Source organism: Echinops telfairi, unplaced genomic scaffold (assembly GCF_000313985.2).
Source record: "Echinops telfairi isolate 266 unplaced genomic scaffold, ASM31398v2 ScPeMD7_12;HRSCAF=54, whole genome shotgun sequence".
Classification (NCBI taxonomy): Eukaryota; Metazoa; Chordata; class Mammalia; order Afrosoricida; family Tenrecidae; genus Echinops; species Echinops telfairi.
This window is the reverse complement of record NW_022103909.1, coordinates 502,877-518,067: the sequence shown is the minus strand read 5'-3', so window position 1 is coordinate 518,067 and position 15,191 is coordinate 502,877. Positions and strand designations below refer to the sequence as shown.

At 54.0% G+C, this 15,191-nt stretch overlaps 1 protein-coding gene across 1 annotated transcript; it reads right to left on the bottom strand.

Annotated features, from left to right (window-relative positions):
* Positions 1–6,239: 6,239 nt before the first annotated feature.
* KRT4 (keratin 4) lies at positions 6,240–12,637 on the bottom strand. Its single transcript, XM_004711353.2, has 9 exons — positions 12,122–12,637; positions 10,306–10,520; positions 9,074–9,134; positions 8,588–8,683; positions 7,886–8,050; positions 7,505–7,630; positions 6,844–7,064; positions 6,520–6,554; positions 6,240–6,406 (listed from the first exon to the last, which is right to left on the bottom strand). The coding sequence occupies exons 1-9, from the start codon at positions 12,635–12,637 to the stop codon at positions 6,240–6,242; spliced, it is 1,602 nt and encodes a 533-aa protein (XP_004711410.2).
* Between the last annotated feature and the right edge of the window lie 2,554 nt (positions 12,638–15,191).

The following is a 15,191-nucleotide window of genomic DNA, read 5'->3' as shown; positions in this document are numbered from 1 at the left end:
TGAGAATGATGTACAAATGCACTTTACACAATTGATGTGTGTATGGATTGCGATAACAGTTGTATGAGCCCCTAATAAAATGTTTAAAAATAAATTTTAAAATATAAATAAATGAATAAAAAGAAAATTATGATGGCGGCATATGTGCAAATGTGCTTGACACACTGGATGAATGTACGGATTGTGATAAGATCTGTGAGAGCCCCCAATAAAAGGATTTTTTTTACAGAAAAGGAAAGAAAGACATACTGCTTAGGCGATCTGCAAACTTGTGTGCCCATCGTCTTGTTGTTGTTGTTGTTGTTGTTGTTGTTGTTGTTGGGTGCCACCGAGTGGTTCTGACTCATAGAGGCCCTGTGGACAATAGAATCCTGTGTTCTCTTGACTCGCAGTAGCCCTGTGGACAACACTGTGCCCGTGGAGCCTCTGAAATTTTGCAAATACACATCAGCCACCTGTCTGACGGCCTTTCCGTCTCAGGTCTCAGGCTTGTACCAGTCAGCTCTGTTCCCTGGCGAGGGGCTGTGGTGCAGGGCTGAGGTTCCCAGGCAGTCGGCTCGGCGGGACAGTAACCCTCTGTAAGGCAGCCCAAATACAAACAGGAGACTTTGCTTTCAAGGAGTGTTCCTTCCAATGTCTCGGTAGAAATATGCCTGTGAATAAGGTGGTAACCAGGTAGATGAATGTTCTTGGGCGTACAAACAGAAGCGATGGCAGGCCAGGGAGGGGAAGGGACTTCCAGCTTGGCATATGTGTGCAGGTTAGCTGGCAGTCGCTGGAAGCTTCCTGTGCAGGTGGTATTTCCGGACGGTAGGAACGATGAGTCCGCATTGACTCCGTGGCACTAGGTTTGAATGTGAGGAGCTAGGAGCTAGAAAGGGAAGGGGGCTTTCTAGACGGAGCAGGACTCTCCTTAAAGAGAAGTTCTTTCTTTGGGGGTGTCTCCCAGGAGGAGTTCCACCGGCACTGGGACACCCTGTTGCTGTGTGTCCCGTACAGCCTTCCCTCGGCTAGAATCTCAGCCCACTCCTTTCTCTGTGCGCTGGCCCGAGGGGTGGCATATCAAGTCAGGCTGAGCACGCCTCTTCCTATCAATCCGTCCTGTCCTGCTAATGCCCTCAGTCGGAAGCCGTAGGTTCAAGTCAGCAAATGTTTGGTGAGGCCCTATAGGCTCGGCTTTCCATTCTAGGGACCTATGGAGAGGGTCACAGAGGCAGCCACATTCAAGACACATTCTGTTTACTTTTAAGATGGCATTAGGATTCTAACCCTGGGGCTAGGAAAGGATGGGGGGTAAGGATTTGAGTAAGGATGGCTCCCCTTGTGGGAAGTAACCCAGGAGTTAAGTCTCGATGCCCAAAAGGAGTCCTTGTTGGGTGAAAGGGGTGTGGAGGAGGAGGGCAGGGTGGGGGGCTGGCTCTGGGCGACTAGATGGAAGGGCAGAGTAAAGGAGTGGCGTGTGACGTGGTACAGTGTATGGGTGAAAGCAAAGCACTCAGCATTGCTCCAGAAACAGTTTGGGGGGAGGGCGCGGGGGTGGGGAGCAGGTTACAGGCCATGGAAGACTCTGGTTTGACCCTTTACTCGTTTGGAGGCTGAGCTCTGTGCTCCAAGACTAGACAAGCTCAGAACTAGGCGTGTCTGAACGAACAGGCTCAGGAAAAAAGGGAGCGGGAACTCGGGGTCACCTGTTTTCAGGTGTGGCCTTTGGCTTAGACCATCTTTGGGGCTGGTGTCTGGGAACTGCTGCATCTACACTTGCCCCTCTTTTCCGGGGACCCACTGCTCCTCCTCTCCCCCTGCGGCTTGCTCTAGAGAGTGGGGTGCAGCGCTGAGAGTCATGTGGTCACCTCCTTTGTCCCTTGGCAGGCTCTAGACACTGCTCACCCCTTCAGGCTTTGTTGAGAATCCTCCATATGCTAAGGGCCGTGACCCTGCTACTTCTAAGTAATCTCCTTAGATCACTTACCCAGTGTCTCAGGGTCACCTTTATCCCTGCCACGACCACGCCATCTGTGTGAAGTCCAACGGGCTTTCCTCAGGTGCCTTAGTCGGGAGCGGGAGCTCCAGGCTTCTCAAATCAACGGCACAGAAAAGAAACGTAAACCTCCCGTGAATGTTCTCCTTCTCGGAGTAAGCGATCGCTCGCCAATCTTTCCTCTTCTTTTCGCTTACTATTTCAAGCAGCCTACGGAAGACCTCCGGAAGACTGTCTGGGCATCGGGCCTGCTCTGTTCAGTGGTACACGGGGTCTCTGCCTGCGTGTGGGCACTGGCTGGAAGGCAGACAACTGCAGCAGCCTCTGTGCAGACAAACAGGACTCAGCCCAAACTAAGTGGGCAGCTCCCGCCAGGCAGAAGACTGGTATATGAGCATCCGGGGCGAGCCTGGCTCCCTGTTCCAAAGCTGCCAGGTTCAGTGGTCTACTCATGTCTCCGCTTACTCTACTCACAGCACCCGGGAAGCAGGTGCTGGCAACGGAGGGCTGCTCGTCTTCTGGGAAGATGCTTAAAGAAGGGGCAGTGGGTATGACTGCATGGCCTCTTGGCCCCGCCAGGCTACTTTACACATCGCCGCCAGACTGACCCTTGTCAGGGCCGGATCACGTCTCACCTTTGCTTACAACCCTCCAGTGGCTTCCCCTTCACTCGCCTCATTCAATATCTGTATCTTCTTTCATTCCTTTGGGAGCCCTGATGGTGCAGTGCTTATGCATTCAGTGACTCAGCGCAAAGTCAGCAGTTCAAAACCACCAGCTGCTCCTTGGAAGAAAAAGGAGGCTGCCTACTCCTGTAAAGAGTTACAGTCTAGGAAACCCACAGGGGAAGTTCTGCCCTGTCCAACAGGGTTGCCATGAGTCAGAACTGACTCGATGGCAGTAAGTTTGGGGTTGTTTTTGGTTGGTTGGTTGGTTGGTTGGTTGGTTGGCTGGTTGGTTTGGTTGGTTTTAGACACCAACAAGAAGGTAGGGAGATTTCAGAAGTGGTGCAAAGAATTTTCTGGAAATGGGAGGGCTGGGTCCAGTGCAGAAGGGCTTGGTGATTAGGAGGAATGTAGGCAAATATGGTCCTTTCTGGGCCAAACTAAAGTGGACCAAGGCCAAGTCTGGAAGCCAAGGGCTTAGGTAGTGGGAATCAGTGCACATGAGCCAAATAAATTGAGTTATAGATTTTTAAACCCAGTGCTGGGCTCTTAAAACTTGAGGGAGTGTTTCAGTAAACTAGAGGAAAACCAATTAGGGGAAGAGAGAGTATTGGGGGGAGGGGGGGCGGGATGCCTTGGCATGGGTTTTAGATTACTTACCTGTGTCCCCATAACTTGTCAAAACAGGAAGAGTTGGCCAGGATTCAACTCAAAGGCTCCATAGGTAGCACACACCCACTATCTCAGGAGTGGCTCCGCCCCCAGCCCCTGGTCATCTTCAGGGCAGCAGACGGCCAGCTCCAAGTTGTGATGTGAATCATGCCAGCACAGCACTCTTGGCTTGTTCTGGAAGCAGATGCCAACCTGAATTCTTTCCCCTCTTTCAAGTAAATCAGGTTCGTTTGTTTTTTGGGGTGTTGTTTTTTTTTTTTTAATGTAACAAAAAGGTTCAAACATCCACACTGGTACTTGCCTGCAGACGCAGACATGTTTACTCAGGAGGCCCATAGATGTGCCCAATCTGCAGGCTGACTGCACTTCCATTCAGCAGGGGTGGCCTGTGGAGTGCCCTAAAAGCACCACCCAGGGGGCTGAGGACCATGTGGGCCTGTGTCCGTCCCCCGTCTCCCCACCCCACCCCACCCCTGGCTTCTCACGCTGCCCCATCTTAATCTGCAACCTCTGGTGTTGAGGTAGAGAAGCCCCACCCCTGGCCACAACCCTCAGCTCTTCCTCCTCACCCTAGAAACTCAGAAAAGGGCCCATTCGGCACTCTCCCAGGGGCGGGGCACAGCGGTGGGAAGAAGCCAGAGCCTAAGTGGCTGTGAAGAAAACTTCCCGTTCTGACACACGCAGAGGTGAGCGCACAGACAAAGGGCGGTTGGCACTGGGCCGGAGAAGAACAGCTCTCGGTCCAAGGAGTGGCTGCTCCTGGTAAAAAGGCCTCCAGATTAACCCTTTCAGGGCTCTGCCCCTGCTTCCCAGAGGCAGGGCAGCCCTGAGCCCGGAGAAAGGCGAGCCTTCTGTCTGCACACGAGGAGACTCGTGGCACCCACCGTGTTGGTGGGACCGGGAGCAGTGGGCAGCCAGCCCAGGGCAAGCGCGTGCTCTGCATCTGCCACGGTGGGGACTTGGGTCCAGTTGTGAACCGAGCCAGGGTGGCGCCGTGCTTGCTCATTCAGCTACTGACCGTAAGGTCAGCGGTTGGACACCACCAGCGCCCTCCTCGGGAGAAAGAGCAGGCTTTCTACTCCCGCAGAGAGTGACCGTCTCAGAACCCACAGTGGCAGGTCTACGCTTGCTGACCGGGTCTCTAGGAGTCTCTATCAGCTCCATGGCCGGAAGTTTTCTTGGATGAATAGGGAGAAGGCATCCATAGTTCAATGGTAAGATTCTCCCCTTCCATGCAGCAGATCAGGTGTGACTGACCGACAGCACCCCTCAGGCACACCCACCACCGCTCTGTCACTGGAGGCTCACAGACTGCCGTGATGCTGAGCCGCATTCAGCAGAACTTCCAGATGAAGACAGACGAGGAAGGAAGGTCTGGTGATCTCCTTCCAGAGGTCAGCCAATGGAACGCCTGTGACGGCAATGATCCAATCTGCAACTGACCCTGGAGGCGGCACAGGACAGGGCAGCTCTTCATTCCGTTGTGTGTGAGTCAGGCCACCATGAGTCGGGCCACTTCGATGACAATTAGGGACCGCAACCGTAGCCACAGACGGGAGCTGTACAGCCTGTCTCTGGAAATGAGAGGTGACATTGCTCGCACCATTTTGAGCCTGGCCCCCTATAGAAGCAGGGTGACATCCAAAGAGAGACCCAGCGCCCACGTTGGACAGCCCTTTCTCCATTCTGAATGCCACCCACCAGGGCAACTGGCTTCAATCCGGCAGCTTCATCCTCCACCTTCCTCACCTCCCTCACCCTTCCCATGTTCCTACCCCTCAGGGGCAGCAGCATAAGCCCGACCTGGAACGCAGCTGGGAGATGGGGAGGGCAGTAAGCAGTAACCCTCCGTGAGTGCCACAGGCTGTCATGCCTTGCCAGCAAGCCTGGTCTTGTTGGCTCCTGTGGTAGCTTCCAGAAAGCTCTGTTTGTCCAGTGGGAGTTAGCCCCATCCATGGAGTTGAATGAAAATAGGGAGCCCTTGCTAGATGCTGATCATCAACACCACACACACACACACACACACACACACACCTCTGGTTCAACAGTCAATGAAGCCCCCTTGACTCCCTTGTCACACTTGTCAGACCACTAGACTTAGATCCTTCCCCTTGAGGGTCAACCTAAGATCCACTTTATGCTGGGGTTGTCCCAGAACTGTCAACAATGACCATTTTGTATAATGGCTTGTTATCCCTTAAATCCGTACATCACTAAGCAGCCCTCGGGCTCCCAGCACTGCTCTTGGTCCTCCATCATCTGAATGTCTTAGACGCAGAGGACTGAGCAACGAACTGATGGCTTTCATCTGTAGACACAGATCCTTCTGGTCCCAGGATCGACTTTCTCCTGAATTATCTGGATACACAGCCTTCTGGAGGCTTCTCCAGGATGGATGACAAAGGCTCAGAATGAATGACAAAAGCATTTTATTGAAGAGTCACCAGAAGATGGGCAGAGGGCATGAGGAGAGTCCAACAAGACGTTGAGGGGTTCGTGTCCTGGCCCTGCAGGGCCGCATGGTGCCAGATGATGGAGAATGAGTTTGGTCCTAACATAGAGGCGTATCCAGGATCTTGTGGAAGCCAGCACTGAGCTGGAAGGGGGCATGTGGAATTGGAGAGGAAGCTCTTGGTGATGTGTCTGTCTCCAGCATCCGTAGGAGGTGATCAGTCAGCTGACACTCCACTCATCCCAGGTGGGCCACCAAGCCCAGAGGGAGAAGATGCCTCCAGACTTCAAGAGGGCAGAGCCCAGTCCCAACCACAAAGGTCATCCAGGAACAGAGGACACGCAGGGGACAGCGGAGGGGACCCTGGTCAGATGAGCCCCAAAGAGGAAAGATAAAGGTAGGGCGATGGAAGCACAGAAACACCGGGACTGGGCCCAGCTGGGCTCAGAGGACTTCAGGGACCGCGCCTCCTCTATCGGTATCTCTTGTTCAGGGTTGGGGTACAGATGATCTTGCTGCTGGAGCTGCCGCAGACGCCACCACCAAACCCAAAGCCGCTTCCGGCACCGGAGCCAAAGCCACCGCCCAGGCCACATCCTCCGCCCATGCCTCCGGCACTGGCAGCGCCCCCGACAACAGCTGAAGAGAAAGGGGAAACAGGATGGGAATTACTCCAACGGGGCTGACCGTTAGAAGACCCGTCCCCACCAAGGTGAGCCACCCCACGGCCGGGGGAGGCCAGAAGGACTTACAGATGCTCACAGCACTCTGGCATTCTCCGGACATCCTGTGGAGGGGCAGGGGGAGAGAGAGCAGTGAGTTGGAGCAGAGCTCAGCGCCTGAGCACACCGCAAGCACCTTCCACAGGTGCTCACTCTAGGCGCAAGGCTTCGCTTGGCATCTTCTCATCCTGGCAATAGTCAGCTTTTGAGACCTGAACATGCACCTGGTCTATGGTCTTGGTTCATCATGTACCTACCGTTAGAGCACTTAAGCAAGGACCCAGGAGAGGTGCAAACTCATGACCCTAGAGCCCCTTCATCCCTCATGTTGCCTCCCTGCCCTACCACCCTCACCGGCACTCCTCGCCCTCCAGCAGCTTGCGGTAGGTGGCAATCTCGATGTCCAGGGCCAGCTTGACGTTCATCAGCTCCTGGTAGTCACGCAGTATCCGGGCCAGCTCCTCCTTGGCCTGCTGCAGGGCGGCCTTGAGGTCCTGGAGCTTGGCATTGGCATCCTTGAGGGCCAGCTCCCCACGCTGCTCTGCGTCAGCCACAGACGTCTGCAGAGCCTCGCACTACGGACAAGGGAATTGGACCGTGAATCCTTCCTACCCTGCTCCCGAACCTACACAGCTCTCCCCACTCCCTGAGCGCCAACTTTCTTTGGGTGTTGAGATAGCAAGAGTCTGTGCTGCCTCTTGACTTCGCTTGCTTTCTAACTCCCTTCCTTTCACATTTACATCCCTGACATGTAATCCACTCTAGCCAGGAGCCCCCACTGCCCCCACCCAGATCATGAGCTGAAGATGAGCAAAAAACTCATGAGGAGCCGAGAAATGTGTACTGAGGTGTCTGTCCTGTCCTGCAGATCTGGGTCCTGTTTATGTGAAGAGCAACAAAGCCTCTTTGGACAAGGTCAGGGTCTTCTGCCCTGGTGCCTCATCTGTTCATCTCCAGTGAGACATGTGCTTCAGGGCCTGGGCTCGTACTTGGGTCGGAAGTGGGTGCCACTCACCTGCTTCTTCACGTTCTCGATCTCGGCCCGCAGCCTCTGGATCATTCGGTTAAGCTCCGCAATCTCCATCTTGGTGTTCTTCAGGCTGTCACCATGCTGGTCCACCGAGATCTGGAGCTCCTGTACCTAAGACCCAGGAGATGCAGGAGGAAGGGGTCAAGGGTGTTTGACTAGAGTCCATTCTCAAGTCATGGCCACAGGTGGTGAGAGTGATGTAAACTACGAGGGAGTCCCAAATCAGGCCAGGGTCCCTGCTTCCTGACACCAGGAAGGATCCGTTCATTCCTGACTTTTCATCTCTTGAGCTTGCATAGACTCAGGTACATCCAAGGTCAATCCCGGTAAATCGTTCCCTTCTGCGGAGAGACCCTCCGCACTCACCTTGATCTGGTACAGGGCCTCGGCCTCAGTCTTGCTCTTCTGGGCAATGTCCTCGTACTGGGCCTTGACCTCGGCGATGATGCTGTCCAGGTCCAGGCAGCGGTTGTTGTCCATGGACAGCACCACGGATGTGTCGCTGACGTGAGTCTGCATCTGGGCCAGCTCCTGCCAGTTAAACATTTCCCATCAGTCCCAGAAACCTTCCATCGCCATAGAAACAGCTATGCCATAGGCTCAGGTGGACGCTGAGTTTGCCTTTCCATTACATGTGGGGCAGGGAGTAAAGCGCTCGGTAGGAATCAAGTAGTTCGTGGCATCTCAGAACCGGAAAGCAATTCCCCTGGTCTTTACTGCTCCTTGGAAACCATAAGACACTTCATGTCGAATGCGTGGGGTTTTCACTATGTGGGACAGAAGTCGGATAGAAACGGAGTGAATCTATTCCACCAAAGGAATGAGAAATCGCAACGAACCCTACCCCAAGCAATCTTTCCCTCGAATCCTTTCTTCCAAGACACCAGCTGGCTCTGAGAAACCACGCCCCCACCCCAGTTGGCTCTCACATTAACTCGTTACAGCTGCAACGTTGCTGAGAACCCACTGCCCTGAAGTAAGGAGGCTGGAGTCCTTTCAAGGACCAACAGCCTCTAGGGTCGGGGACCCTCTCTCTCCGAGTGGAGGTGAGTAGGGTAGAGTCCTCACCGCCTCATACAAGGCCCTCAGGAAGTTGATCTCGTCATTAAGGGCGTCCACCTTGGCCTCCAACTCCACCTTGTTCATGTAGGCAGCGTCCACGTCCTGCAGAGGAGGAAGGGGGATCAGATGCAGGAAGTGCCATGGGAGCGGGCTACAGGGTCATGATGAGCTAGAATCAACTCCATGACAGTGAGATTGGTGGAATTGGAAAGGTGTTCTTCGGAGAACCAGAGGAGGTGGTGTGGGAGCAACCGTTTGATATACTCTACCCCTAAATCCACCTGCAGACATGGAAGGTAATTATCCTGATGGGCTTTCTTCCCAAGATCAGTTCTTTAGAACCTGGCTCCATTCACACCCTTCCCTTGCTTGCATCACCGAATGAGATGGAGGCGAGGCAGGGAGGGCCCAAATCCACAATTCAAGGCCAAAGACCCCTCCCAAAGGGAAGAGGTACCCTCAGAGCACTTTTCGACCCCCTTCCCCTCCTACCTTCTTAAGGACCACAAACTCATTCTCAGCAGTGGTGCGCTTGTTAATCTCGTCTTCATACCTGGGAGGAGGGACAAAAGCCAAGGTGCCCGGTGAATGTCTGTTTCTCAGATCTCTTGCTTACTTGAAGACATCTAGCTCCTTGGACCCTCCGGTTATTTGCTGTGTTTTCTCGTGTTCGTTCAGTTATTCATCCAGCACAGTAATTATCACGTACAAGGTGGCAGTCTAAAGCCTGGTTTATCCAGATACATGAAAATCAAGCTTGAAAGAGGTTTTTCAAGAGATCCAATATGGGGTGAAGGGAGACAGTGGTCGGTGTAAGACATGAAAAAATATTTAGAATAATTTATAAATTATCAAGGGTTTCTGGGGGAAGGAGGGCAGGGGGAGGAGCAGGGGAGATGTGGAGCTGATACCAAGGGCTCAAGTAGAAAAAAAAAGTTTTGAAAAAGATGATGGAAGCATATATACAGATGTGTTCGACACAATGGCTGTATGTATGGGTTGTGATAAGAGCTGTAAGAGCCCCCAATAAAAGGAAATTTTTAAAAAGGGAGAGATCCGATATGAGAGAAAAACAGCAGTGATCTCCTTGGTTTTATTTCCATAAAAGGGCTAGTCTTTCAGCTATTTGGTGGGTTAAATTCTCAGGACTGGTGCTCACACTCCAGTCTCTTCATTAGGAGTGAGAGCAAATTGAGAGCGAGAGAGAGAGAGAGAGAGAGAGAGAGAGAGAGAGAGGTCATTGTCTCAATCATGCCATCATGGCTAAGCATCCCTCTAGGTCATGTCCGGCACTGTGCTATGCACTTGCTCGGTCTCATTCCTTTCACAATCCTACAAGACAGGAATAGCATCCCCTCTGTAAAGATGAAGGACACTGAGGTTCAGAGGTTGTGCAAACGCCAATCAGTGGAGGAATCTGTATTCAAGCCAGGTCTGCCTGCGTCTACAACTGCTTTTCATCGGCTGGCTGTCTGAACCTGTTTCTATATGGGAAGATCCCTGACTTTATCTCTCATTTTCTATTTGGGCAACACTTGGAGTGTAGACTCCAATAAAGGGTGATGATGTGGATACAGGGAAACGGACTAGATTGGCCATCCTGTGCTCCTGGAGATGTCTGGGAAGCCCGGGACTCTAAACCACTGGAGAGAAGCCCGGGAAACCGGGGACCGGTCCAGGCAGATGTGTGTGTTGGACGGCATGCCTTCCCCCCTCCCACGTACTTGGTCTTAAAGTCCTCCACACTGTCCTGCATGACCTTCAGCTCAGACTGAAGACGCCCTTTGTCATTGGCCAAGCCATCCAGCTGCTTCCTCAGGACAATCAGGTAGTTCTCAAAGAAGGGCTCCAGGTTTTTGCTGGATGTGGTGGTTGTCTGCTGTTGAAGGAGGTTCCATTTGGTCTCCAGCACCTTGTTCTGTTGCTCCAGGAACCGCACCTGGATTGGAAAAGGCGGTCGTCAACTGACAGAGAAACGGAAGTTTGGGCAGGAGGATCAGTCAAGACCAATATGCACCCAGTAAGTCCAAGCCAATCGGGCAGTCCAACAGCACCACCATGTCGTTCCCTACGGCCAACATGGTGGCCCTACTCCTGAGCCCATCGCAGCAACTGGGCCATGTGGGCTCCAGAGAACAGAGCACAAAGATTGGCAGGGTGGCAACAGCAACTTCCTAACCACAGGGCCCACTGGCTGTGGGAGTCGTTGCTGGAAAAGAACACTGACCACCCATGAAGTAACGGGATGATACAATGAAGAGAAGCCCCCACGGGCAAAGGAAATATAACTTTAGGCAAGATATCTTTGAAATAAGCTTATTTACAAATGGGCCCAGTATGCCCCCTAGGGACATGTGCGTCTCTGACTTTAGCTGTTCAGGATCGAGGTCTAGATGTACTAGAGTCTCAGCTTAAGCGGAGAAGATGTCCTTGAATGTGACCTCCCTCTACAGAAAGAGGAGCCAAGGTCTCGGCTTAGCACGGCCGTTCCACTTGAGGCTCTTCAGAACCGCAAAGGAAGGCCATGAGGGTGGCTAACCGGCATTTAAACCCAGAAAGGGGTGTAAGGTAAAGTGAGGTAAGGAAGCACCAAACCCTTGGCCATGCTTCCAGACCTGTGGGCCCTGGAGTCACCAGAAAGCCCTCTGGGTCCACTCCATCTAGCAAGCAGAGCAGGTGTTCCCTCTCAGTCTACCCCACAACGATTCACAACCCAGGCCTAGAGGACTGGGATGTTACTGCAGGAGATTCGGGACAGGCTGAACCACAGCATTCCCCGCCTCCATCCAGGCATGGGGGTGGGGGTGCCTCCACTTTCTGGGGCTGATCTGCTCAGACTCCTCCGTCATACCTGACTGTAATGATCGAGCTTAAAGGACTCGCCTCTCCAGAGGAATCGTGAGGAAGGAAGTTGGGCTACAAGAAGAAGGAAAGGAAAGCCCATCCAGGCTTTCTTTCACAGATCCGGAAGAGGGAAATCTTGCCCAGGGGCTGGGGAATGAAAGTCCTGGTTTTCCCATCTGCCTGCCCAGCTGGAATCCTGCTCTTGTAGAAAATCAGCTTGTGTTTTCTTCCGCTCCAAAACCAGAAGAGCCACTAGTTTACTTATTAGCAGGAGGTCATTATCACAAGCACCTCCATGTCCATTTGTCACACAGTGCTCTAATTAATTCATGTAATTAATTAATGGGGGCTTGGCTGCGTGATCCCCAAAACCAAAGTCCGAGACCAAGCAGGGATAGGATGATCCTGCTTCAGAGTGAAGTGAATGAGCAGAGCAAGAGAGGCTACATGCTGCGCCTAGCCGTCCACAGCCCACCCGACAACTCCAAACAGGTAACTGTTTTGGGCATCCTCCCTGCCCACTAGCCCTGGAACAAAAGAGAAAGACTGAGCAACGATTCCTCTTTTCTATCTGAAACATTAAGTTCCCGAGAAGTTCAGGGTTTCCTCAATGCCCAGGGCAGACTGCGGTCTGAAGGCCTGAGACCCTGGAACCCTAACTTCTACCAACCCCTGTTGCCCAAGGGACCAGCTCACCTTGTCGATGAAGGAGGCGAACTTGTTGTTGAGGGTCTTAATCTGCTCCCGCTCCTCGGTCCGAACCTTCTGGATCTCAGGGTCGATCTCCACGTGGAGTGGAGTCAGCAGGCTCTGGTTGATGGTGACCTCCTGGATCCCTCCAGGAGGGCAGACAGGAAAGCCAGGACCCCCTCGGCCACTGAAGGAGCCCCCAAATCCACCACCAATGCCGCCAGCGCCAAAACCAGCACCAAATCCTCCAGCGCCAAAACCAGCACCAAATCCTCCAGCGCCAAAGCCTCCAGCACCCCCAAAACCAGCGCCTTGCCGGGGGCCAGCCACGCTGGAGCAGATGCTCTTGTTCCCCCTGAGGTTGTAGAGGCTCCTGCTGCCAAAGCCCCCAGAGGAGCAGCGACCTCCACCCCCGGACACCGAGAGGGAGCTGAAGGCAGCCTTCCTGCCCCCTCCCACAACGGCTGAGCCACAGCTGAAGCCCCGGGACCCGCCTCGGACGCACTGTTGCTTGGAGATCATGGCTGGAGTAAAGCGAGCAAGCTCAGAGGTGTCAGAGAGAAGAGAGAGGGGCCAGGCCAGTGAATGCCTGACTCCTCAGCCTGGGTCTCTTTTATGTGCTAAAGCCAGAGGGCTTGGTAGCAGGGGCATAAAGGGAAACATCTGAAACATCACTGGGCTGGGCCCTTGGCACAGGGCCATCCTTCTCGTACCTGCTGAGCATGTCACAAACACACCTACAGAAGTCATTTGGAGGGCACCGGTTATTAGATCCCCACACATCCCCCTCCAGCAGAACTTGAACTGGTGCCCCAGGGCCTCCTGGATCAGAGGGCCCTACCATCGCCCAGTCCTCCAGGTCCCCACCCACTGCACCTCCATCTCACCAGCCCCGTGGAGGCCTCTCTGCTCAATGCCAGACACCCCACCGCCTGTTCTCTCATGCCCCAGAATTGAGAACCAGGGGACCCGGGTACAACTGCACAGCCTGCCACAGGGCAGCACTGCAAGCCTTCACCCTCACAGGGTCCGTGGCTTCAGCTAGAAGTCAGAAATAAGGTCGTGGCCTTTAACACCTCTCAGGACACAGGGAGCTGGTGGATCACGACTAATCGGGTGCCTTGTAAATGGTCAGAACCGGGCATATAGATGCGATGATAACCACGATCATTTCTTCAGGCTCACAGTACACATGCAAACAGGGAAGCGATCCTTATTCCAGTCTTGAACCTGCCAGGTTTCGGTCAAGACTGCCCTCAGCGTGAGTGCTATGGGGAACCCATGACCACACCGTGCTGGGCACCAAGCTAAGTGAAAAACACAGAAGAACCTCCCTATGGACACCCTGACTCTGATCCCGGCCCTCAGGACACCAAACATCTTCTCGGGTGGGGGGGTGTGCACACAACTCCAGATACGCCTGCTCTGGGCCCGTCCTACCTCTGTGCCCTCAGCTCCATTTGCTGCCTCGCTCGGTGCCTGGTTTCCCCGGACTGAGCTCGGTCCATTTTTCCGTAGTGCTGTAGTTCCAACGTGTTGGCCGAAGTCAGCCGTCAGTGGCCTTTAGGTGCTGGGAACTCCTCTGGCAGCCTGGTGAAACCCACGGTTCCTTCTCGGAGGAAGGCTTGTAAGTGCCAAACCATGACCATATGCCTCCAACTTGCTCCTTCCCCACTGAGTGCAACAGATCTGCATTCCACTCCCCCCCCAGCGACCACTCTCTAGCTGTGTAGCCTGGGGCAGCTCCTCTAACGTCCCAGAACCCATCACAGGTGCACCTTGAGCACCTGGCATGAGAGTAGGTCACGCGGTGCCAGGGCCCTTGGTGCCCAGCACACAGTAGGTTTGATCCTCTCCCTGCCCAGACTCTGACGTTCCCATTTACAAGAAGTAATTCGATACATTACCATGCATTTGGCTCATACCTGGGGAAGGGGCTATTCTCGATTTTGGAAATCCTTCTAAATGTGAGGTGTGGCAGCGAGCAGGGCCTGGATGATTCCCATAGGCCCAAGCTGACCGTGAACTGGCCACGAGAAAAATAAATTGCTCCCTGCAGGCAAAAAGAAAGAGCAGGGTGCTCCGCAAGAAATGATGTCATGGACAGTGCCCCCCCCCCCCGTGCCTCAAGGCCCCCCCCTGCTCTTGTCACCCTACCTCTGCTCTGCACCTCCCCTTCTTGGCCTTACACCAGGGTCTTTGTTCTCCCTGCCCCTGCCCAGTTGGCTTCTCACCAAACGAGAGGCTGTGGCAATGAAACAGAAGAAGCCTCAGATTCATCCACGGCCCCCAAGAGAAAGCCCAAAGAGCCGCCCGCTGGAAGGGAGCATTCTAGAGCCAGGACCCTGTCCTCCATGGGCTGGGGCTGAGCATTCGCTCACCCAACCAACGTATATCCACTGAGCCCCCGCTTCCTGTCAGACACGGTGCTGGGTGTCTGACACATGTGTATGATTTCATCTTCTTCGAGGACCTCATGGCAGGGAGCGTCGGGCTTGCTCACAGCGGAGAACATGGGATCTCAGAGAGGTAAAGTAGCTCCCAGGGTCACAAGTAGCGTATGATGGAGCCGGGACTCAAAGTCACATCACCGTGGTCCCAAAGGTTCTAACTCTATCAACTTAAGCCCAGAGCACCCTGCCTGGTACCCAGTCAACTCTGTCCTCTGCGTGGCTGTGGGAAGTGGGCCCAGGAGCAAGTCTGATGGGGTGGACTGTTTGGATCAAGAGGGTTTCAAGGTCACTGGCATCCCGGGAGCTACCTGTTTCCACCCTGGCCCCAGGACAGGCATGGCTAGGAAAGGATACCAGGCTACTCCAAGTCTGGGCTCACGGGCTGGGGGCTGCAGCTGCTAGAGCAGAGAAGACTCACAACCCACCTGACTGGGGAGCTAAGGTTTTATTGTCTAGCGTCCTACTCTGGGTGGGGGGAGACAGCTCACCGAGCTCTCTCCCTGGGGGGCTGGAGTTCAGACCCCCTAGCTAGCTCACCGGCTTCTCTGTGCCTCATCTCCACGGCGCCACCCGCCTGGCTGCCTGCTGGTGTGATTGGGGAGTTTCATGAGCTAGGAAGCGGG